The sequence below is a fragment of the Piliocolobus tephrosceles genome, chromosome 14 (genome assembly GCF_002776525.5).
Source record: "Piliocolobus tephrosceles isolate RC106 chromosome 14, ASM277652v3, whole genome shotgun sequence".
Taxonomy (NCBI): Eukaryota; Metazoa; Chordata; class Mammalia; order Primates; family Cercopithecidae; genus Piliocolobus; species Piliocolobus tephrosceles.
This window is the reverse complement of record NC_045447.1, coordinates 11,120,238-11,142,942: the sequence shown is the minus strand read 5'-3', so window position 1 is coordinate 11,142,942 and position 22,705 is coordinate 11,120,238. Positions and strand designations below refer to the sequence as shown.

Below are 22,705 nucleotides of genomic sequence, written 5' to 3'. Positions count from 1 at the left end.
TTTTTTTTTTTTTTTTTTTTTTTTTGAGATGGAGTCTCACTTTATAGCCCAGGCTGGAGTGCAGTCGTGCGATCTCAGCTCACTGCAATCTCTGCCTCCCAGGTTCAAGTGATTCTCCCACCTCAGCCTCCCAAGTAGCTAGGATTACAGGCCCCCACCATCAGGCCTGGCTAATTTTTTTCTATTTTTAGTGGAGACGGGGTTTCACCATGCTGGCCAGGCTGGTCTCAAACTCCTGACCTCAAGTGATCTGCCCGCCTTGGCCTCCCAAAGTGCTGGGATTACAGGAGTGAGCCACTGAGCCCAGATGACAGTGCTTTATTAATCAGGCAGCTCCAAACCCGAGGGAACAAAGGGAGGCTTTTATAGGGTGAATGCAGAGGCAAAGCAAAGAAAGTATTTGATTTGCTGAAGTGGAGCAGTAGCTTTACTTGGATCATTCCAGTGGAAAGTCCCTGGTTAGAGGTTAGTTGACAGTTTCTGGTTGGCTCCTAGAATATGACCTTTTACATTAAGTTGGGTTTTGGTTTGCTTATGTAGGAACTCACAGCACTGGGACCACCTCATTCTAATGGATTCCCAATTATTTTAACGGCATGGGAAAAATGGTGCCCCACTGAGAATTTTAATATGCAAATTATCACTGAAATAATTTGGTCACTCAGACTGGCTGAGACTGTCAGAGTCATGGATTCAGGCACCCTCTCTCTGCACTGCTAGAAGTGGTCTAGATGGTACTGCCTTCTGGGGAAGAAGTTGGCAGGATGTGATATTAAATGGACACAGCCTGTGTACTCACAGGCAATTATTTAAAGGTATAATCAGCAAACTGTGAATAATGAGTTCTTGATTGTCTGTTACAACATCATTTATAAAGCAGAAAGCTTTGGAAACTAAATGGAAACAGGAGGAAACTGGTAAAGATATTTTGTTATATTCAAATACTGAAATGCCATACAGTGAGTTAAACTTATGTTATTGAAAAATGCATAGAAGAAAATATACAATATAGTGAAGAAAGCAAATTATATTTTGAAGTTCAATTCTGTTTTTCTTTATAACATTTCTCTTGCTTATTCATTCTTTTTTTGTGATGGAGTTTCGCTCTGTCGCCGGGCTGGAGTGCAGTGGCCGGATCTCAGCTCACTGCAAGCTCCGCCTCCCGGGTTTAGGCCATTCTCCTGCCTCAGCCTCCGGAGTAGCTGGGTCTGCAGGCGCCCACCACCTCGCCTGGCTAGTTTTTTGTATTTTTTAGTAGAGACGGGGTTTCACAGTGTTAGCCAGAATGGTCTCGATCTCCTGACCTTGTGATCCGCCCGTCTCAGCCTCCCAAAGTGCTGGGATTACAGGCTTGAGCCACCGCCCCCGGCCGCTTATTCATTCTTTTTTTTTTTTTTTTTGAAACGGAGTCTTGCTTTGTCGCCCAGGCTGGAGTGCAGTGGCCGGATCTCAGCTCACTGCAAGCTCCGCCTCCCGGGTTCACGCCATTCTCCTGCCTCAGCCTACCGAGTAGAGTAGCTGGGACTACAGGCGCCCGCCACCACGCCCGGCTAGTTTTTTGTATTTTTTAGTAGAGACGGGGTTTCACCGTGTTAGCCAGGATGGTCTCAATCTCCTGACCTCATGATCCGCCCGTCTCGGCCTCCCAAAGTGCTGGGATTACAGGCTTGAGCCACCGCGCCCGGCCTTATTCATTCTTAATAAAAATACTTGAAGGAGAAGTACCAAAATGCTGTCAGTACTGGCCGGGTGTGATGGCTCACACTTGTAATCCCAGCACTTTGGGAGGCCAAGGCGGGTGGATCACTTGAGGTCAGGAGTTCCAGACCAGCCTGGCCAACGTGGTGAAACCTCATCTCTACCAAAAACAAAAAAATTAGCCAGGCGTGGTGGGGCACGCCTGTAGACCCAGCTACTCAGGAGGCTGAAGCAGGAGAATCACTTGAACCCAAGAGGCAGAACCCAAGAAGCACAGGCTGCAGTGAGCCAAAATTGTGCCACTGCACTCCAGCCTGGGTGATAGAGCAAGACTCTGTCTCAAAAAAAAAAAAAAAAAAAAAAAAAAAAAAATTATATATATATCTATGTCAGTATTTCTGGGACATAGGGTTCCAGATGATTTTTAAAATTTTCTTCTTTATGTTTTTCTTTTTTCCTCAAATATTCTACAACAAAACACAGAAAAAAATAATGAAGCTCATGAAGATGTAGATATAGATACAAAGTATTTAACAGTAAATAACATTCTGAATAAAATAAAATCATGTGACTTACATAAAACCAACCAACAATCTATACAAGAGAAATGAACATATATCCACACAGACTTGTACAGGAATGTTCATAGCATCTTTATTAACAATAGCAAAAAGTAGAAACAACCCAAATGCCCATCAAATGGTAAGTAGATCAACAAAATGTAGGCTATTCATACAGTGGAATATTATTTGGCCATAAAAAGGAATGACATGCACTGACACATGGAATCCATGCACTGACACATGGATGAGCCTCAAAAGCATCATCCTCAGTGCAAGAAGCCAGACACAAAAGGCCACATGTTGCGTGATGCCATTTATATGAAATGTCCGGAAAAGGCAGATCCACAGATACAGAAGCAAATAAGTGGTTGACCAGGGCTAGGGGAAGAAATGGGGAGTGAGGTTTCATGTTAGGGTGATGAGAGTCCTAAAATTAGATCATGGTGATGTTGGACAACTCTGTAAATATACTAAAATTCACTGAATTGTACATTTTATTTTATTTTATTTTTATTGTATTTTTTTGAGACAGAGTCTAGCTTTGTCGCCAGGCTGGAGTCCAGTGGCGCGATCTCGGCTCACCGCAACCTCCACCTCCCGGGTTCAAGCAATTCTTCTGCCTCAGCCTCCTGAGTAGCTGGGATTAAAGGCACATGCCACCGTGCCCAGCTAATTTTTGTATTTTTAGTAGAGACAGGGTCTCACCATGTTGGCCAGGATGGTCTCGATCTCCTGACCTCGTGATCTGCCCACCTCGGCCTCTCAAAGTGCTGGGATTACAGGTGAGAGCCACCACACCCGCCCGAATTGTGCATTTTTAATGGATGAATTTTGTGGTCTATAAATGATCTCAGTAAAGCTGTTATTTTTAATAATTTAAAATAGGTTTCATTCTTTTTCTTTTTTTTTTTTTTTGAGACAGAGTCTTGCTGTATCGCCTAGGCTGGAGTGCAGTGGTGTAATCTCGGCTCACTGCAAGCTCCACCTCCCAGGTGCATGCCATTCTCCTGCCTCAGCCTCCCGAGTAGCTGGGACTACAGGTGCCCGCCACCTCACCCGGCTAGTTTTTTGTATTTTTAGTAGAGATGGGGTTTCACCGTGTTAGCCAGGATGGTCTCGATCTCCTGACCTCGTGATCTGCCCGCCTTGGCCTCCCAAAGTGCTGGGATTACTGGCGTGAGCTACTGCGCCCGACTGGGTTTCATTATTTTTCAAACAGTATACATACTAATGCAGCCAAGACCCAATTGCAACAAAACACTATATCTGCTGACTCATCAAGTTACTAATTATATCATGTTTTCTTCCTTTTTTTTTTTTGGAAATTAGAAATGTGATTCTAAAATGTAGGTGGGGACGCTACATTTTAGTTCACTTTGTGAACTAAAATGCATTAGCAGAATCCAAGATATTGTTCTTACATGTCATTATCTTCTCAGAGTAACACTACCATCTTTTACCTCTACCCTCTGTAGACAGCTTTAAACATTTAAACGAATGAAATTATACAGTATGTACTCAAATATCTAGCTTTTCTTTTTTTTACTCAGTATTATGTCTGTGAGTCATCCCTGTTGTTGTGTGTCAATAATTAACATTCAGATATTTGTTAACATCCATTCTTCATGATGTTAATAAAAATTCAGGCCGGACATGGTGGCTCACGCCTGTAATCCCAGCACTTTGGGAGGCCGAGGCGGGTGGATCACTTGAGGGTTCAGGAGTTCAACATCAGCCTGGCCAAATGGATAAACCCTGCCTCTACTAAAAATGCAAAAACTAGCTGGGCATGGTGGTGGGTGCCTGTAATCCCAGCTACTTGGGAGGCTGAGGTAGGAGAATCACTTGAACCTGGGAGGCGGAGGTTGCAGTGAGCTGAGATCTAGACACTGCACTCAAGTCCGGGCGACAGAGCAAGACTCCGTCTCAAAAATAAAAATAAAAATAATAATAATAATAATAATAACTCGGTCTTTCATTGAGAAAGAAATGCATGGCTAAAACATGATGGTTTGGGAGGCCGAGGCGAGAGGATTGCTTGAGCTCAGGAGTTGGACCAGCCTAGGCAACATAGAGAGACCTTGTCTCTACTGAAAAAAAAAAAAAAAAAATAGCTGGACGTGCCAGTGTGCACCTGTAGTCCCAGCTACTGGGGGATTTAAAGTAGGAGGCTCACTTTAGCCTGGGATGGGGAGGCTGCGGTCAGCTGTAATCACGCCACTACACTCCAGCCTGTGTGACAGAACAAGACTGTCTTTAAAAAAAATTTTTTTTATTTTAAATTTTTAAAATGTGATGAACTTCTGTAATAAATGGGGCCTTTGTTTCTCCATGGGCTTTCTCACTCTAAGAGGGTCTGAACCCCATGGACTTGTGTTTAGAGCTTGCAGCAGGCCAGGAACAATGTACTTTAATGAACCTTGTCTTATCTAGTACTGGTTGAGGTTCAGCAAGAGGATACAAGCGTGTGGCTTCAAGTCCTCTTGAATAATAATAAAATGTTTGCGGGGGGTGTCTGGCTCCCACCACCCTTGTCCTGAATGAGGCTCAAGGTGTGATCCGCCTTGCAGGAGGGCATTCTCCACCCAGGGGCTGCCGTCAGGTGTCCTTTCTTGACCGTTCACAAGTGTGGGAGACAGTAGGGCACAGGCATGAAGCACACGGGCTCTGCAGTCACGCAGACCTGTGTCCAAACCCTGCTTCCCCCACACAGTACTTGTGAGACTTTGAACAAACTACTTCGCCTCTCCTAACCTCAATTTTCTCATCTGTAAAGTGAGTGTAATAATGGTATCTACTTTGCGAAGATTAAATGGAATAATCTTTCTACAGATTAAATGGGATAATGGCTTTAAAGCTCAGTGCCTGGCACATAGTAAATTCTCCTAAAACAGCAGCTCTTATTACTTGTAGTAGTAATATTATTCTGGCTCAGATGGCTCAGATACTTAAGGCCTTTGACCCTAAGTATCCAGCATCTTGGCGGTATTCATACTGGCTATTTATAAAGAACTAGCAGATAGGATACTATTCTTGTTGCCTGTTTTTCATTTATTTAATTACAGTCATCTAAGTGTTGTCTCTAACAAAAATGAGTTGCTGTTGTTTTCATTGCAGACAGTTGCATCTATAAAAAGGTTTGCCCCTTTAACGGTGGCTCTTTTTTGGTTCAACCCTCTGCGTCAGATTTCCAGTTCTGTTGGAACCAGGCTCCCTGTGCAATTGGTAAGAAAAATCTTTATTATAACGCTTTCCCCCTTCATAGATATGTCTGAAATGTTGTAAGCAAATCCTATGTAAGCAAATCACTGGCTTACTGTGAAATTGCCATAAATTACTTGCGTATGATTAGTATTCAGAGCGTTCTTTTTCTTTTTCATTTTTTTTGCTTTCTGTTCCCCTTTTGGGACTATTGTCTTCTACTGTTCCTCCTAGTTTCTCTCAGTGCCTGAGCATGTATGCATTTGAGAGCAATTAAATGTCATTTTTCAGTACTTTGTTACCGTTTCAGCACCTCAGTTCATTTCTGGGCCTCACTTTCCTTTTTGTTTTTCTTTTTTTTTGAGACGGAGTCTGGCTCTGTCTCCCGGGCTGGAGTGCAGTGGCACAATCTTGGCTCACTGTAAGCTCCGCCTCCCGGGTTCACGCCATTCTCCTGTCTCAGCCTCCTGAGTAGCTGGGACTACAGGCGCCCGCCACCGCGCCCGGCTAATTTTTTGTACTTTTAGTAGAGACGGAGTTTCACCTTGGTCTCGATCTCCTGGCCTTGTGATCCGCCCGCCTCGGCCTCCCAAAGTGCTGGGATCACAGGCGTGAGCCACCGCGCCCGGCCACTTTTTCTAAAATTCAAGGTCTCCAGCCTCAAAATGCTGACTGACCTCAGGGAGAAGCACACTGCTTTTAGCGCCTTTGGTATATGTTTCATAGAAACTCAGGTACCTGCGTGCCACTAAAATGTCAGGACATGAACAGTGATGCTTTGTGTTTGTGATTCAAGATCCACAACTGGCCATTGCCTTTTGGGAGTCAGATCAGAGCCAAGAATGTTCCAGTTCATTCTTTTGTCCTCACAATAAAACTATGTGTTAACAGGTCCACAGGACAGTATTTTGAGAGGAGGGCAGAGGGACCGATCTAACATCCTGGGAGAACCAGGCAGACTTGATGACAGATTAGATCTGGTAGACAGGAAAGGGAGGTTTTGAACCACGTTGCTGGAGGGGCTTGAAAGTCATGGCCAGAGGAATAGATGTGATCGGCAGAATCACCAGGAAAGCCAGGAGAGCAGATGAGCTCATCCATGGAAAGAGTGCAGAGAGAGCCAATGCGAAGAAGGGAATGACATGAAGTGCCAGGAAGAAAGAGGTGTGCCACAAGGCAGCCAGGGCAGGCACAGCACCTGGAAGCCAGTGTGTCATTCAAATCATTTCAAGCAGAGGGGCCAGCCCTTAACAGATAACTCAGCAAACCCATTGATCCCGAGGGACACTGTGAGGGCCAGTGAGGGATAAGATGCGGCCCCTGCTCAGATGTGCAGCGGGAGGAGCACAGGGGAGGAGTGAGGAGCACTGAGGGCTCCTCCAGGGCTGGGCCTTGAAGAGCGACCAAAGGGAAGGGTCCCAGGCAGGATGGCCTGGGCCTGCAGAGAGAATGTCAGGCTGGTATCTGAACAACAGAAGGGACTCCCCACAGGACTTTGGCAAGTGAGCTGCCTCACTGGAAGATCAGGCAATGGGGTTTCCATAGGGGAAAATGGCAGCAAGCATGGTGACAGTGCACACCTCCTGGGAGGCGGAGTGTGGCAACCGAGGGGAGGCTATCTTGGGAGCCAAGGCTACCTTATGATCAGGGTGACGTGCACATGTGAAGGAAGGAGAAAAGCAGCCAGAGGAATGAGAGATGGAAGTTTCTAGAGAAGTGAGCGTGACTATGAGACAGTCACAGCCCGTCCGCAGCCACCAAGCTAGCAACTGAGAGGTGACACTCCCGTTCCCTTGCAGTCTGTGCTTTCCCGTATCTCCTGGCCTTCACCACCGACTCCATGGAGATCCGCCTGGTGGTGAACGGGAACCTGGTCCACACCGCAGTCGTGCCACAGCTGCAGCTCGTGGCCTCCAGGGTGAGTAGGACTGGGATTTTCTCTCTGAGCGGTTTGGCAGGCCCCAGCACTGTGGGATTTCAGGTGAGCACAGAAGCTGCCTCTTGTCAAGTTAGGCTGATGAAGACCTGTGTCAGAATGCCAGCGTGAGATGGAAAGCCTGAAACCAGACTGATCTGTTGGGTTTTCGTGTGTGATTTCTGTGGGCTTTCAGAACACTCCTCAGCTTTGTTAATAGTCATTCAGTGCTGGTGGCCGCTGGGGAGCACTTAGCTGAAAAGAGAGATCCCTGATCAGAGACTGGGTCAGTTATTCATGTCACTGCTGCCCTGGAGGACAGTCCAAGTCTAGAAAAGTCAGAGCTTGCAATCTTTCTTCCTTTCCCACCCTCTGTCCTCAATTTGAATTCATAGCCTATGAAACATGGCTAATTGATTAATCCATGCCTCATAACCAAGAGCTAGGGCAAAACGGAGGGATGCAGGAACAAAGATGCCTTCCAAGATGTCTTTTGTCACTGGCACATAATCTGGGGGTTCTTGTTCTAGTCCCCTCCCCTGAGTCAGGCCCAGAAAGTCCTCCCCAGCCCTGCCAGACTGGGCTGGCTCCCCCTCTGTGTCCCCTGTTCCCTTCCCTGGTCCTGACATCCATCACATTTGGTGGTAGGTGACTGCTTATTTGTTCATCTTTGCTGCTGCCCTGATGGTTCTGTGAGAGCAGGGGCCATGCTGTCTTACTCACTATCATAGCACCAGTGGTGTGCTCAGTGCTTCCGTCCCCCAGTGATCTGGAAAACATGTGTGTGCACACATGTGCATATATGTATATGTGTACATATGTGCATGTATGTATTATATGTGTGTACATTCATTGATTGTAAATAGCTTACAATTTACAAATAATAAATATACAATGCTGTTTATCATGAAAATCCACTTAGCCAATTGGTTCTTACAAAATGCTTTTGTTAATATTTGCTGAATTCTTATATCCATAGCCAGTCTACAGTTGCATTTCAACCATTATTTTACACTTGGAGTTATATCTCAATCCACTCATTTTTTTTCCAATTTTAATCTGATAGGTAATCTGCTATAAAACTATTTTTCAACCTCATACAACTTATAGTCATTAAAATGAAACTTCAGCTTCTGTACCAGACTAAACACACCTCCACATTTCTTGTTCATTACTAGTACTTTCTGCATCACTGTAAGTATAGACAACCAACAAAACAACAAATCAAAGTGGAACTGATAGTCCTCGCTGGATTCCATGGTGTAAAGAGTCCCTCTATGATTGATTTCAAGCTCCCAGTGAGACGCCACTGCAGGTGGTGTTGGGGAGATGTGCATTATCCGCCATGGTGCAGTGTCTCTCCCCCAAGCTCCACAGACACTGTTGGTGTCAATAACTCCAGAGCAGATGTAATAGTAAGCACAGTCAAATAATTAGGAATGGTTGAATTTGGATATTTAGGGCCTTTGTTTATTTAGGTTTGTATAATTTTATTTCTAATCATGTGTGTTTAACAGCCAGTTTGCAAAATTCCTGAAAATTGGATTTCATAAATCACATCCAGCACACCACTGCTGTCAGCACCAGCGCCGGCGCATCACGGGTGTGCCTGAGTATCTGCTGGATCAGTGAATGAATAATCCGTTTCCCCATCTGCCAAATGGGCCTAACCGAATCCCTAAGATCTTTCCCATTCTAACACTCCAGGTGCCTGAGATTCCTGTTAGGGAAGTGTGTGCTGTGTTTGTGATTACAGAAGATGTGTGGTGGAACATTGACTATTTTCTGTTGTGGATCAACAAATAGATGAGGAAAAGTGGCGGGGAGTGGAATACTCAGGAAAAGTGTAACTAGCCACACTGGGCTTTCCTCCGGAAGGCTCCCTCCATCCCTCGCCCCGGCATCCCGCACTTCTCTGCATGCTCCAAGGATGGGGACCAGTTGGAGGGTTTGCAGTGATGGCAGGAGGGCCAGTGGATGCAAGGCCTAGAACACCAGGCAGCCTGGTAATGCTCTCTCTTTCTTTCTAGTCGGATATATACTTCACAGCAACTGCAGCTGTGAATGAGGTATCATCTGGAGGCAGCTCCAAGGGGGCCAGTGCCGGCAATTCTCCTCAGACACCCACGGGCCGAGATACTCCAGTATTTCCTTCTTCCCTGGGGGAAGGTGAAGTCCAAGTTTTACTGTTTGATTAATATTTGTAATCCACTCTAATTTCTCTAGTTCATTGTCTAATATCTACATGTGATTACTGCTTAAAGAAGTTACTATGTAAAGCCATTAAAAAAAGAAACCGGCCAAGTGTGGTGGCTCACGCCTACAATCCCAGCACTTTGGGAAGCCGAGGCGGGCGGATCACCTGAGGCCAGGAGTTCAAGACCAGCCTGACCAACATGGTGAAACCCCATCTCTACTAAAAATACAAAAATTAGTCGGGTGTGGTGGCACGCACCTGTAATCCCAGCTACTTGGGAGGCTGAAGCAGGAGAATCGCTTGAACCTGGGAGGTGGAGGTTGCCGTGAGCCGAGATCGTGCCATTGCACTCCAGCCTGGGCAACAGAGCGAGACTCCGTTTAAAAAAAAAAAAAAAAAAGAAAGAAATCTTGCAGTCTGAATACATTGGTTGTGTTCTTAAGAAACCTTGTGATAACAACGAAACTCCATTGTAAAAATAAATAAATAAACAAACTGGGCTAGGCACTGTGGCTCACACATGTAATCTCAGCACTTTGGCGGGCTGAGGCAGATGGATCACTTGAGCCAGGAGTTTAAGACCAGCTGGGCAACATGGCAAAACCCTGCCCCCCCAAAAAAAAAAAAAAAACAAAAACTAGCTGGGTGTGGTAGCATGTGCCTGTAGTCCCAGCTACTTGGGAGGCTGAGGTGGGAGGATCACGTGAGCACCGGAGGTCAAGGCTGCATTGAGCCGGGATTGCACCTCTGCACTCTGGCCTGGGCAACAGAGTGAGACTCTGTCTCTACAAATACTAAAATTAAATTAGCTGGCTGTCGTGGCATGCACCTGTGGTCCCAGCTACTCAGGACGCTGAGGTGAGCCTGGGAGGTCAAGACTGTAGTAAGTCATGATTGCATCATTGCACTCCAGCCTGAGCAACAGAACCAGACCTTCTCTCAAAAAAAAAAAAAAAGTTTCAGCGGGAAGAAGGGAGTTAAAGGCTATAGAGTTTCCAACTTGCAACAGCAGTTATTTTTCCTTCAGGGCTGTTAACAGTAGTGGGTTTTGATAGCTAAAAGAATAGAGTCATCAAGCCTAGACATTCCTTAGCACATGCAGTCTTTCACTCTATCTGGCTTTGCCTGTGAACCCCAGAGGCCTCTGCTGTGGTTACCTCATTGCTTTGAACACAGCGCTTTTCATAAATTCTTACCACATCACTCGTCTTTACTGCACACAGTTAAGATAAAGCACAGAATTCCCCAAGCAGGGCAGCTTTTTGCTTTTCTTGTCTAGTCTTTTTTCCTGTGCAGTCACGAGTGCATTTTACCTAATTTACACATGAAAATGCTTCAGAAAATGCAGAGCCATCAGGCACCCTCAAATTAGTGCTCCCGGCCAGCCCTCCCAGTGGGACACTACAGATCAGTGTGTGACATAAAGTCTTCCTTCATGCTATGTTAAGGAACAAGATTACTCTCTTGTAAATAATATGAACTTTTCTTGAAGTTCTGATATTCTTTTTGAAATCACATTTCAGGTGAAATTCAATCAAAAAATCTGTACAAGATTCCACTTAGAAACCTCGTGGGCAGAAGCATCGAGCGACCTCTGAAGTCGCCCTTAGTCTCCAAGGTCATCACCCCACCCACTCCCATCAGTGTGGGCCTCGCTGCCATTCCTGTCACGCACTCCTTGTCCCTGTCTCGCATGGAGATCAAAGAAATAGCAAGCAGGACCCGCAGGGAACTACTGGGTAATGGTTCTCAATCCTGGTTTCCACTGTCTGTGAACAGACCAGCTGGTTTTATCTTTGGATATGAATTGTCCTCAAAAACAATGAGTTTAAAAGGAAACTTTCCTTTTAAGAAGGGATTTATAAGTAAGTTCTAATACATCTATACCGAGGAATACACTATAGTGTAGCCACCAACAGTGATGTTGTTGATCTACATTTATTGGTGTGGAAAGCTGCCCAAGCCATGTGAAGGGAGGAAATGGGCAGTTTATAAAACACTATGTCTAGTCTGATACCATTTTTAAAAATAAAAGTACCAATCTATGTATGATTTCCTAGAAAGGTGTCTAAAGGATTTATATCCCACAGTCCTCAGGCAACATTTTATGTTGGTACATCCCAAAGTGGAAATGTACCATATTTTTACACGTGTGTGTTCAGTTCCCTTATTACTTCTCCCAGCCCTAGACAGTGGGGGCAGTTCTGTGGATGGAACAGATGCAAGTTACGTGTTGAGCTCTTTTCTCTCAGTATAAATATGGGACTGAGTTCACACCTGTTATCCCAGCATTTTGGGAGAGTCTGAGGCAGGAGATCACTTGAGTTCAGGAGTTCAAGACCAGCCTGGGTAAAATGGTGAAACCCCATCTCTATAAAAAAATACAAAAAAATTAGTCAGCCATGGTGGCATGCACCTATAGTCCCAGCTACTCAAGAAGCTGAGGCAAGAGAATCGATTGAGTCCAGGAGGTCAAGGCTACAGGGAGCCATGGTGACACCACTGCACTCCAGCCTGAGTGACAGAGAGACACCCTGTCTTTAAAAAAAAAAAAAGATGAGAGGCCAAACCAGAGAAACATAAAGCCCCTGATAAGTGTGAAAAGGTTAGACTGTTAGAAACCTTTTTGTTCAGATTTGTGGAAACAAAATAAGGAAAAATGGAAGTGACATGATAAACCAGTAAAAACTGGTTTGAAAACTTAGACTGGGATCTGCATGACAGGTGGCCTGAGCACATCCCTGCCCTGCAGTAATATTCCCTGAACAACTGGAGGAGGGGATTCAGGCCACCTGACAGGGCAGGCCTTGACACTAACAGCGTCCATTGGTTTTTCAAGTTGGTGCCTTCCACTGTGTTTTTAAAATAAATGTATTGCTATTTTTAATGCAGTCTTCCATAACAAAGCTTGATCTGCCCACCACTGTTTAGAAACCACTGAGCTTTTGCAAAACAGAACCTCTGAATTGGAGAATTACAGGGTTATCAGCGGTAGGACTGTAGATCATCTCTCCTCATTAGGCTCTTTGAGTCTCTAATTTTTTTGCAATGTGTGTATACTTTATAATCAGAAAATAAAAACCTTCTACCAACAAGAAAACCAATAATTTGAAAATATATATTCTATCATCTTTCTTCCTGACTCTAGCACAACAATGCACCAGTTCCCAACCAAGAAAAAATAAGGGTCTTTTCTGTCTCCGTGGCAGCCCTGTGGTAGTGACCCTCTGACCTATGATTCTCAATCCAGGCCTCTTGGATGAAGGTGGACCCAAGTCAGAAGGAGCGCCAAAGGCCAAATCAAAACCCCGGAAGCGGTTAGAAGAAAGCCAAGGAGGCCCCAAGCCAGGGGCAGTGAGGTCATCTAGCAGTGACAGGTAAAGAGATGGAGAGGCCCCTGCTCGGGGTGGTGGACCTGTGAGTCACAGCACTGCCCAGGAGGCCCCTTCTGTGGATTGATGATGCCATTCGTGGCCCCTTTGGCAGCTACAGCAGAGGGCCAGCAGCCTGCTCCTCTCTGAGGGTACCCAGACCCTCAGGCCTGCCAGGGAGGGATCTAGACAAATGGGCACACATACCAGCAGTCAAATGCTCATTCAGATATATTGAGACCAGGCCGGGTACAGTGGTTCATGCCTTTAATCCCAGCACTTTAGGAGGCCGAGGCGGGCAGATCACCCGAGGTCAGGAGTTCGAGACTAGGCTGGCCAACACAGTGAAACCCTGTCTCTACTAAAAATACAAAAATTAGCCAGGCGTGGTGGCACATCCCTGTGGTCCCAGCTACTTGGGAGGTTGAGGCAGAAGAATCGCTTCAACGTGAGAGGCAGAGGCTGCAGTCAGCCAAGATCATGCCACTGCACTCCAGCCTGGGCAACAGAGCAAGACTCCATATATATATAAAATATTTATATTTATTATTTATATAATATATATATATATGGAGAGAGAGAGAGACTTTTTCCTCACCAGATCGACAGAGAGTTGTTTTTTTTGTTTGTTTGTTTGTTTGTTTGTTTGTTTGAGACGGAGTCTTGCTCTGTCGCCCAGGCTGGAGTGCAGTGGCCGGATCTCAGCTCACTGCAAGCTCTGCCTCCCAGGTTCACGCCATTCTCCTGCCTCAGCCTCCCGAGTAGCTGGGACTACAGGCGCCCGCCAACACGCCCGGCTAATTTTTTGTATTTTAGTAGAGACAGGGTTTCCCCGTGTTAGCCAGGATGGTCTCGATCTCCTGACCTCGTGATCCGCCCATCTCGGCCTCCCAAAGTGCTGGGATTACAGGCTTGAGCCACCGCGCCCGGCCCGACAGAGAGTTTTTAAAATAAAAATGCCTGCTGGGCATGGTGGCTCATGCCTGTAATCCCAACACTTTGGGAGGCTGAGAAGGGAAGATCACTTGAGCCCAAGAGTTCAATCCCAGCCTGGGCAACACGGCAAGACCCATCTCTACAAAAAAAAAAAAAAAAAAAATTAGCTGGATCTGGTGGTGTGTGCCTGTAGTCCCAGTTACTTGGGAGGCTAAGGTGGGAAGATCACCTCCTTCTGGGAGGTCAAGGCTGCCGTAAGCCATGATCACACCACTGCACTCCAGCCTGGGTAACAGAGCAAGACCCCGTCTCAAAAAAAAAAAAAAAAAAAAACAGTAAGACTGCAGGGAAATAGGTGCTCCCTATGCAGTAATGCAGTACTGGTAGCACATACACAGTCCAGCCTATCTGAATGCCAGCTCAGCATCACATGTCAGTGAATAGTAGTAAAGTCACACTGATTTGTCTTATAAGATCTCTGTTGTCCTTCAAGCAACATCACACATGCTTCAGTGTGGAGAGTGATAAGTTCGTATGTCCAAGCTTCATTCATTCACTCAACATACATTCTTGGAGCACCCAAGAATGTGTTAAGATATGGAAAGGACTAAGCCCCCACCTGTGCCTTCAAGGGGTTCCCAGGACAGTGGCAAAGACCAACAAGGGTCCAGACAATTACTGCATTCCAGCATGGCAGGTGATGTGTAACAAGGGTTGCCATCCAGCCCACACCTGGGGCAGGGAGGGTCTCAAACATCAGGGGAGGCTGAGCCTCCTCTCATAAGTCATAACCTGACAAGGCCCCTGGCCTCAGGGACTTTGCATTCTAATGTGGGAAAACAGACAGCGAACCTGTAAACAAGTATCAAATAAAATCATTTCAAATAGTGACAAGTGCTATAAAGAAATGGAAAAGAAGTGACAGGGCTGGCAGGTAGAAGGTCTACTCTGAGAGAGAGTTCAAGGAAAGCTTTTTGAGGAAGTAGCATTGGGCTGGGCTTGGAATGAATGGTAAGAAGCTAGGGGAACAGCCCTTCTGACAGCAACCACCTCAGGGCAAGGGCCCTGCAGCAGGCCTAACATGGCCAGTTAAAAGGCAGGAGGAAGAGTGGACAGACTGGAGCGTAGAGAACGGAGCCAGGAACCGTGTGAGGCCGAGAGTGGGCAGCAGCTGGGCCAGGTGGGCTTTTGCAGGCCAATGAGTATTTGTGGAATGCATTAACTCCCTGAGAAGTGAAAACCAATTTTGGTCAAATTAATATGCAGCTATTGAGAAGAGTCCTGAGAAGCTGGAGGAAACAGAGGGAGTCAGGGGTGCCCTGGAAGGCGGGAGGGGTCACAGGCCCAGTCCCGGAACCTTGGTTATGAGTTTCAGCCTGATCCTCTGGCCCTGGGCACCCATGGGAGGGTTTTAGGCAGGGTGACATTATCTAGATTTGCACTTTAGAAAGGTAGGTAAATAATGCCTCACAAACACCTTCCATGTGTCACACACTCGGCCTTTAATCCTCACAACCCCCTGAGGTGACAGGGGTGGCATTCCAGCGCTTCCCCACCTCTACCACATAACAGTGAGGGTTTGGGGAGCCAAGCTCATGAGCTCAGATGAGCAGGAAATTGCCAGAAAAAAATAGTCCCAGTTCCGCAGTACTCCCACGGATCCTCTTACCGTGACTTGTCTCTTCTAGGATCCCATCAGGCTCCTTGGAAAGTGCTTCTACTTCCGAAGCCAACCCTGAGGGGCACTCAACCAGCTCTGACCAGGACCTTGTTGCAGACAGAGAGGGCAGCCCGGTCTCCAGCAGCAGCCCCTTCCAGCTCACGGCTTTCTCTGATGAAGACATTATTGACTTGAAGTAACAGAGTTCAAATCTCATTTGCCATCTTTAGTTTTCTTATGGAGATTTATACTCTTTAAACAGTTCTGCTGTCATTTCTCAACAAAATGTGGCTTTTAGCCTGTCAGTGATCTATTGGACCAAACTTTCTGCACACTCGGCCAGTTCCCTCTCCAATGTCCGGTGCCATCTTTCCTGACCTTTGTTTCTTTCTGTTCAGGAACCATCAGTCCCCTTGTAATAAAGGTGGTAGATTTCATTGAGGTTTTAGATGGAAACTTTGAATAAATCAAAAATATTCATTCTTATTTACTGCAACCTTCTCATATTTTATATACTTAGATGGAAAATTATTTTTTCATTACAGTTTTGATTTATGTCACATAATGTGTTTCTTTTATAAAGAAAAGTCATTGCTTTTTAACTTTATTATAAGTAAGTTTTCTTTCTGCACCTTTGGCCCCAGTTGCTGTTTCAGTTCACTGTGATTGGAACCAGCTGCATTCCTGCCTGTAGACTTTTGAGAAAAGCTGAATGGTTAGATCTTAGAAGCTCCTCCTTCTTCCCTGTATCTCATGAAAAATATTAAGGCATAGGAGCTTGTCAAAAGTCTTCAGATTATTTTGTGTGGTTTTATTGTTACTCTGCAATATTGTAACAAGAGAACAGCTACTCCTTGTGGTTAAAAGTATTCTCATTGTAATCCCAGTGTTTTGGGAGGCCAAGGTGGAAGGATCACTTGAGCCCAGGAGTTCAAGGCTGCAGTGAGCTAAGATCTTACCACTGTACTCCAGCCTGGGCAACAGAGGGAGACCCTGTCTCAAAAAAAAAAAAAAAGAAAGCATTCTCAAACCCCTCCTTCTTGTTGAGTCCCCTTCACTCTTTCACATAAATGATATGAAGATAATAATTTGGTTTATCTGCCTTTCCTGGCTCCCTCTCCAGTGTGAGCAGAAAGAAATGTGGACTGAGCCAAGTGCAAAAGAAATAGTGAAATCTCAGCCACTACCCAAGGGGAAATCCAGTTTCATTAGCATTGTTTGCAAATATTTTAATCTGTGTGAAGAAGGTATTTTCCTTTGGCTTTATTCTAGCCATTTCAATTTTATTCTATCTTTTCCTACTTACATTATTCCTGTTACCTACCCCGTTAAAGCAGCTCAGAAGAGTTCTTCTGCAGGCCTTTTTTTTTTTTTTTAGACAGAGTCTCACTCTATTGCCCAGGCTGGAGTGCAATGGCACAATTTCTGTTCACTGCAACCTCTGCCTCCCAGGTTCAAGCGATTCTCCTGCCTCAGGCTCCTGAGTAGCTGGGATTACAGGCACGCACCACCACGCCCAGCTAATTTTTGTGTTTTGGTAGAGATGAGGTTTCACCATGTTGGCCAGGCTGGTCTCGAACTCCTGACCTCATGATCTGCCTTCCTTGGTCTCCCAAAGTGCTGGGATTACAGGTGTGAGCCACCGCGCCCAGCTAGCAGGCCTTCTTTGTGAGTGTGGAGAACTGAGTTTGACAGGACCTTGGTCTGACAGATTTTATAGAAGTTTAGATTGTACCTCCTTGTGGGCCTTGCACACTATGGGGAGAGCTCCCCTCTCTGTCTTTTGTACAAACAGATCAGCATGATAGCCCAAGCAGAAGGTTGCTTGGTTCATCTTTGGCAGAAGGCAAGAGGCAAGAGTAGTGAAGCCAGTGGTTTTTAGGTATACCCAGATGAGGCTGTTTATAGCCACATGTGTCTGCTCATATTCTTTGCAGCAGTTAGCATGCCCGTTCTTCCTCTGTGTTTTTTATGCCCTTTTCCTATATAGGGGAAAAAAACACTGTGTCTCAACCCCACCAACAGTTTAATGAATTATGTTTTATTATCCTTGCTTTTCAAATAAGGAAACAGGCTCAAAAAGGGGCAGTGGTTTGAACCTGCAAGTTCTTTGACTGCAGAGCCCTTGCTTTCCCCATGTCTGCCATGCAGAGCTAGGCTAAGTGCCTTGTGTCAGCTGGATCTGGCTGGTGTTTTTCATGTTCAACTAATTTATAAGCTTTATGAGCTTGAGCTTGTATCTGTGTTTTTCCTTTTTTTTTTTCCTGAAGTTTCTTGCTTCACAGCGTAGCATAAAAAAATCCAAGGACTATTTTAGAGCATTCTTTCAAATCAGCAGCATTAGAGCTACCCACAATTTGACAAGAGTCACAGGTCTGAGGAGGGATGTAGCGAGGGCAAGAGGTGGACCCTACTGATCAGGTTGATGGTGCTTTGCCTATGAAAAGGGGGCAAGAGGCTGCTCTGGCAACATTATTTGCTTACAAAGGCCAATAAGTGAGTTCTGCACACTCATGGGAAGGGAAGCCGTCGGCCACAGGGTAAGGAGCACCCTGCCTACACCATCCTTTCTGTGTACCTGACTGGCTGAGTCACACAGAAAATCATCTAACTGCAGTGTCCGCCCAGGGAGTTTGAGGCACTGATCCACTCTGCAAACACCAAGTGCCTCCTCTCCAGAGGAGGTCATGTCCATTGGGGAAGGACAGAAGTAAACAGGGGTCACAAAGCAGTGATAAATGCCGTGATAAGAATACACATCTAGTGCTTGAGTTATCAAGCAGAAGTACAGAGTACAGAAGGGCAGTTGCCTAAGTCTTTAAAGATAGTCTTGTGGTCAGGATTGAAAAATGTTGGTTGCTAGAACCATCAGGTGACTGCAGTATGTCAAATGACTATCTTCATCATACCGGTTAGCCTTTGAGTGCTTCATATGTCTTATATACATTACCTTGCTTCACAACTCTCCTGGAAGATAATGGTTATCCCCACTTAGAGATGAGGAAACACAAGGCCCAGAGAGGGATTACAAGCCAAGCCTCTTACTCCCATGCCCTGGCTCTTTCCAGAATTACACCAGCATTCCACCGCAGCGGCCTGCAACCAGAGTGTTGGGTATGAATTGGGTACAACTGGTGAGATCCAACAGTGCCTCATCATTCGACTTGGGTGCACACGGGGAGAAGGTGGCATTAAAATCTACAGGGAACTCAAAATTCGGAGACAGGTAGATGAAGATTCAAGAGTCAGGACTCCCTGTGAAGTGAGTGACACTTAAGAGGGGGAGTGGAGCCCAGATCTGTCACATATAGGGCGTGGGGTACCCCGCCTACCACTGGTCCTCAGCACCTGGAGACGCGAGCCTTCAGCAATCTGGGAAGCATGAAGGTGGGTTTCGGTGCACAGGGCCACGCCTCCGCCGCCAGCAGCCCAGCGGGAGCGTATGACCAGTCTTGGCGTCCGAGAGGAGAGGGAGGCGGCCCAGGACAGTTTGCTTAGAGGCTCTCTCCCCTGCAGAGCTGGGCCCAGGCAGAGGTCAGATGACTCCAATACACGTCCCAGGGCAGCGATTAACGCGGGGAAGGAACTGCAAACCGGACCCGGCAGGACAGTTGCAGCTTCTCGGAGTTGGGGGCGGGAAGTCTCGGGCTGAGGCCCACGTGCTCCGCCTTCGCCCCGCCCCTACCCTCCGGTTGAAGCTAGATTGAGAGGCGGTGCCAGAAAAAAAACTCCTCCCTCCAACCTCATTGGCCAGCTCAGTTCTGAGGCAACTCTCTGGCCCCGTTTACGCACTCGCACTACAATCCGATTGGGTGATTGTGCTCCCAGACGGAAACTCCGCCCCACCTGGGGCGGTTCCAGCGTGCTTTGCTAATCAGTTTTATGCTTCCATTGGTCTACTTTAATGCGAGGGCGGGTCCTAGCGCAGTCGCTAACCCCGCCTTACATTCCTATTGGCTGCTGCTGCTCTGCGATTCCGATCCCGCCCAGCACCGCCCCCCGCCCCCCGCCACCCATTGGCTGTGAGAGGCCGGTGTGGGCCGCACTCGCGGGGCCGGTGGCGGTTCAGGCGCCCGAGCCGGCCGATCGGCGTTGGCTGCGGACATGACGCCCTTGGACCCAGAGGAAACCCAGCCGCTTCTGGGGCCGCCTGGCGGCAGGTGAGCCCCGGGAAACCCGGGCCTGGACGCGGCCTCGCCCTCCCGCCCCTCCGCGTCCGCTCCGCTCACCCTCGGCCTGTCTCCGCAGCGCGCCCCGCGGCCGCCGCGTCTTCCTCGCCGCCTTCGCCGCTGCCCTGGGCCCGCTCAGCTTCGGCTTCGCACTCGGCTACAGCTCCCCGGCCATCCCGAGTCTGCAGCGCGCCGCGCCCCCAGCCCCACACCTGGACGACGCTGCCGCCTCCTGGTTCGGGGTGAGGCCCCGGACTCGCCCCTCCAGCCCTGGGATCCCGCGCCCTCCTCTCGGAACGGGCATCGGGACCCTCCGCCCCCCACCCCTCCCCTCGGGACAGGCATCGGGCCCCTCCGCTACCGCCCTTCCCCACGAGACGGGCATCGGGCCTTTCGGGACGGGCATCGAGCTCCTCAGCCCCCCACCCCTCCCCTCGGGACGGGCGCCGGGCCCCGGCTCATTTGCCTGGAGTCGCCTCCTTCCTTCCCTCTGAGCCCGCGGGGCGTGGGCGGAGGGGGAGGAAGGGCTGCGGCTTGGGCGCCCCCTCCTCAGCCGCCGCCCGCCCCCAGGCCGTCGTGACCCTGGGTGCCGCGGCAGGGGGAGTGCTGGGCGGCTGGCTGGTGGACCGCGCCGGGCGCAAGCTGAGCCTCCTGCTGTGCTCCGTGCCCTTCGTGGCCGGCTTTGCCGTCATCACCGCGGCCCAAGACGTATGGATGCTGCTGGGGGGCCGCCTCCTCACCGGCCTGGCCTGCGGTGTTGCCTCCCTAGTGGCCCCGGTGAGTGTCCCGTCTCGCGCGGCCTGAGACCGAGGAGGAGTGGACAAACCGCTCCTCAATCCTAGGGGCGCGGCTTCCCCTGGCGGGACCTTATAGGTGCCAGGTTTGAAGTCCCTGCGTTATCTCCCGGTCCCTCCCGTCCACCCTGGGAAGGATCCTGCTGTTCTCTCCATTATACACTGAGGTCATGACATGCAGTCTCCTTTGCCCAGGCAGGGTCCACAGCTAGGCAGAGGGGAAGCAGTTGCTGGAACCCAGGATTGTCCCACTTAGCCGTGCCCGTCTTTTGCTCTACACACCTGCAGATGACCCATAGGAGCCCACTCCCTACATTATGGTTTTCATCCCTGGCTTCGGGTCAATGACTGCAATTAGCAGGAAGTTCCTTTCCTGGTTTCTCCTGGGGCAAAGGCTGCTGGGCTCTGTGTTCCCCTTCCCTTCTCACAGGCCAGCCCCTCTGGCTTCCCCATCTTCCCCCTTTCCCCCTCCTGACCCAGGCTGCCCACTTGGGAGCCCCGAACATCTGGGTTAAATCCTGGCTCTGCCACTGACCTGAGCAGAGTGTCTCCTTGGGCCTCAGTTTTCTTCCCTGGAAAACAGGGATTATGGCATTAGTCCCTGAGGTAGTGGTCAGGATTCAGTGGGACTTTGGGTAGACAGCCCCTGGCATGGCTTGTGGAGGACTGGACCCTGACAGCTTGGTGACCCATGAACTGCCCCCAGCCATGGGTGTGGACAATATCTGAAAATATTGTGAGGTTGAAAGCAGCCACTCAGGGCCCTCCCTGGGTGCTCATTTCACCAGCATTTGCTAACTGGCAGCAGCAGCTGGACCAGAAGAGGGTAGGGAAGAAGCTGGACCTTTTATGTCTGTGTTTTTTTTAACTGAGCAGAAACACACCTGTGTTAGGGCTTAAGCTATGGAATAACCTTAGATGCATGGGTGAGGGCCTGGTGGCCTGTGGGCCCAGGAGGGAGCAGTGCCTAGTGACTGAGGCGGAGAGTTCATGCTGCTGGTTCAAGGCCACCACTCCAAGCGTGGGCCCTGGGCTGGGATCCTGGGTGGGCGTCACATGGAGCTGGTTAGCTAGGTGGAATCTTTTGCCTGCCCAGACCTACTGCATCGGAATCTACGTTTTATCCAGGGTGTCTGTGTCCATTAAACGAAGGCTTGAGAAGCTCTGTGCCCACTGCCTCGCCATCACATGCAGCCCTCTCTGTTACCTTTAATCCCCTTTAAACGCCTGCCACAGATCTTTCAGTGGTGAGGACCTGGGGATGGCTCTCCTCACCTGCGCAGGTTCCACTAAGGGGCCTCAGGGCCTGCCGTAACCCCCCGCAAGGACTTTCCTCAGCTCTGAATGGCTGAGACCTTTCCGTTTTAAGAACTCTTGGAGCCTGAGTAAAGCCTCATCTTTTTTTTTTTTTTTTTAATTTTTAAAATTTTTAAATTTTTTAAAATTGTTATTTATTTGTTTATTTTTAAGACGGAGTTTCGCTCTTGTTCCTCAGGCTGGAGTGCAATGGTGAGATCTCGGCTCACTGCAACCTCCACCTCCCGGGTTCAAGTGATTCTCCTCCTTCAGCCTCCTGAGTAGCTCGGATTACAGATGCGTGCCACCAGGCCCAGCTAATTTTGTATTTTTAGTAGAGATGGGGTTTCTCCCTGTTGGTCAGTCTGGTCTCGATCTCCCGACCTCTGGTGATCTGCCCACCTCGGCCTCCCAAAGTGCTAGGATTGCAGGCGTGAGCCACTGCGCCCAGCCGTAAATTATCTTGTTGCTGGCAGGTCTACATCTCTGAAATCGCCTACCCAGCAGTCCGGGGCTTGCTCGGCTCTTGTGTGCAGCTGATGGTCGTCGTCGGCATCCTCCTGGCCTACCTGGCAGGTATAGTTGTCATTATCTCTTGCTTCCTGTTTGTGATCATGTGGCCATTTTACAGATGTGTAAACAGAGGTTCAGAGAGGTCAAGGGACTTGTCTGAGGTCACACAGCCAGTGCCCAACATGCCAGGCTCCAGATCACCTTCCTGGGACCTTGGGATAGGTGAGTCTTTTTTTTTTTTTTTTGAGACAGAGTCTCGCTCTGTCACCCAGGCTGGAGTGCAGTGGCGGCTCACTGCAACCTCCGCCTCCTGGGTTCAAGCGATTCTCCTGTCTCAGCTTCCCAAGTGGGTGGGACTACAGATGCATGCCACCACGCCCAGCTAATTTTTT

The 22,705-nt window shown here is 48.2% G+C and overlaps 2 protein-coding genes across 4 annotated transcripts in view; both read left to right on the top strand.

The window, feature by feature from the left end:
* Positions 1-16,148, top strand: part of GARNL3 (GTPase activating Rap/RanGAP domain like 3) — a 136,680-nt gene extending 120,532 nt beyond the window's left edge. The window contains exons 23-28 of one of the 3 annotated variants that reach the window (XM_023217113.2): positions 5,379-5,486; positions 7,262-7,380; positions 9,408-9,546; positions 11,098-11,313; positions 12,825-12,951; positions 15,570-16,148. In XM_023217113.2, the coding sequence (XP_023072881.1) occupies positions 5,379-5,486; positions 7,262-7,380; positions 9,408-9,546; positions 11,098-11,313; positions 12,825-12,951; positions 15,570-15,741 (881 nt within the window). In that variant the 3' untranslated portion in view covers positions 15,742-16,148. The remainder of the gene's footprint in view (positions 1-5,378; positions 5,487-7,261; positions 7,381-9,407; positions 9,547-11,097; positions 11,314-12,824; positions 12,952-15,569) is intronic. The other 2 variants (XM_023217114.1, XR_002732587.1) reach the window with 2 other exon arrangements.
* Positions 16,149-19,556: 3,408 nt separating this feature from the next.
* SLC2A8 (solute carrier family 2 member 8) overlaps positions 19,557-22,705 on the top strand; it is an 18,831-nt gene continuing 15,682 nt past the window's right edge. The window contains exons 1-4 of the mRNA XM_026457120.1: positions 19,557-19,701; positions 19,790-19,952; positions 20,281-20,487; positions 22,277-22,535. Coding sequence (XP_026312905.1) covers positions 19,646-19,701; positions 19,790-19,952; positions 20,281-20,487; positions 22,277-22,535 — 685 coding nt within the window. The 5' untranslated portion in view covers positions 19,557-19,645. The remainder of the gene's footprint in view (positions 19,702-19,789; positions 19,953-20,280; positions 20,488-22,276; positions 22,536-22,705) is intronic.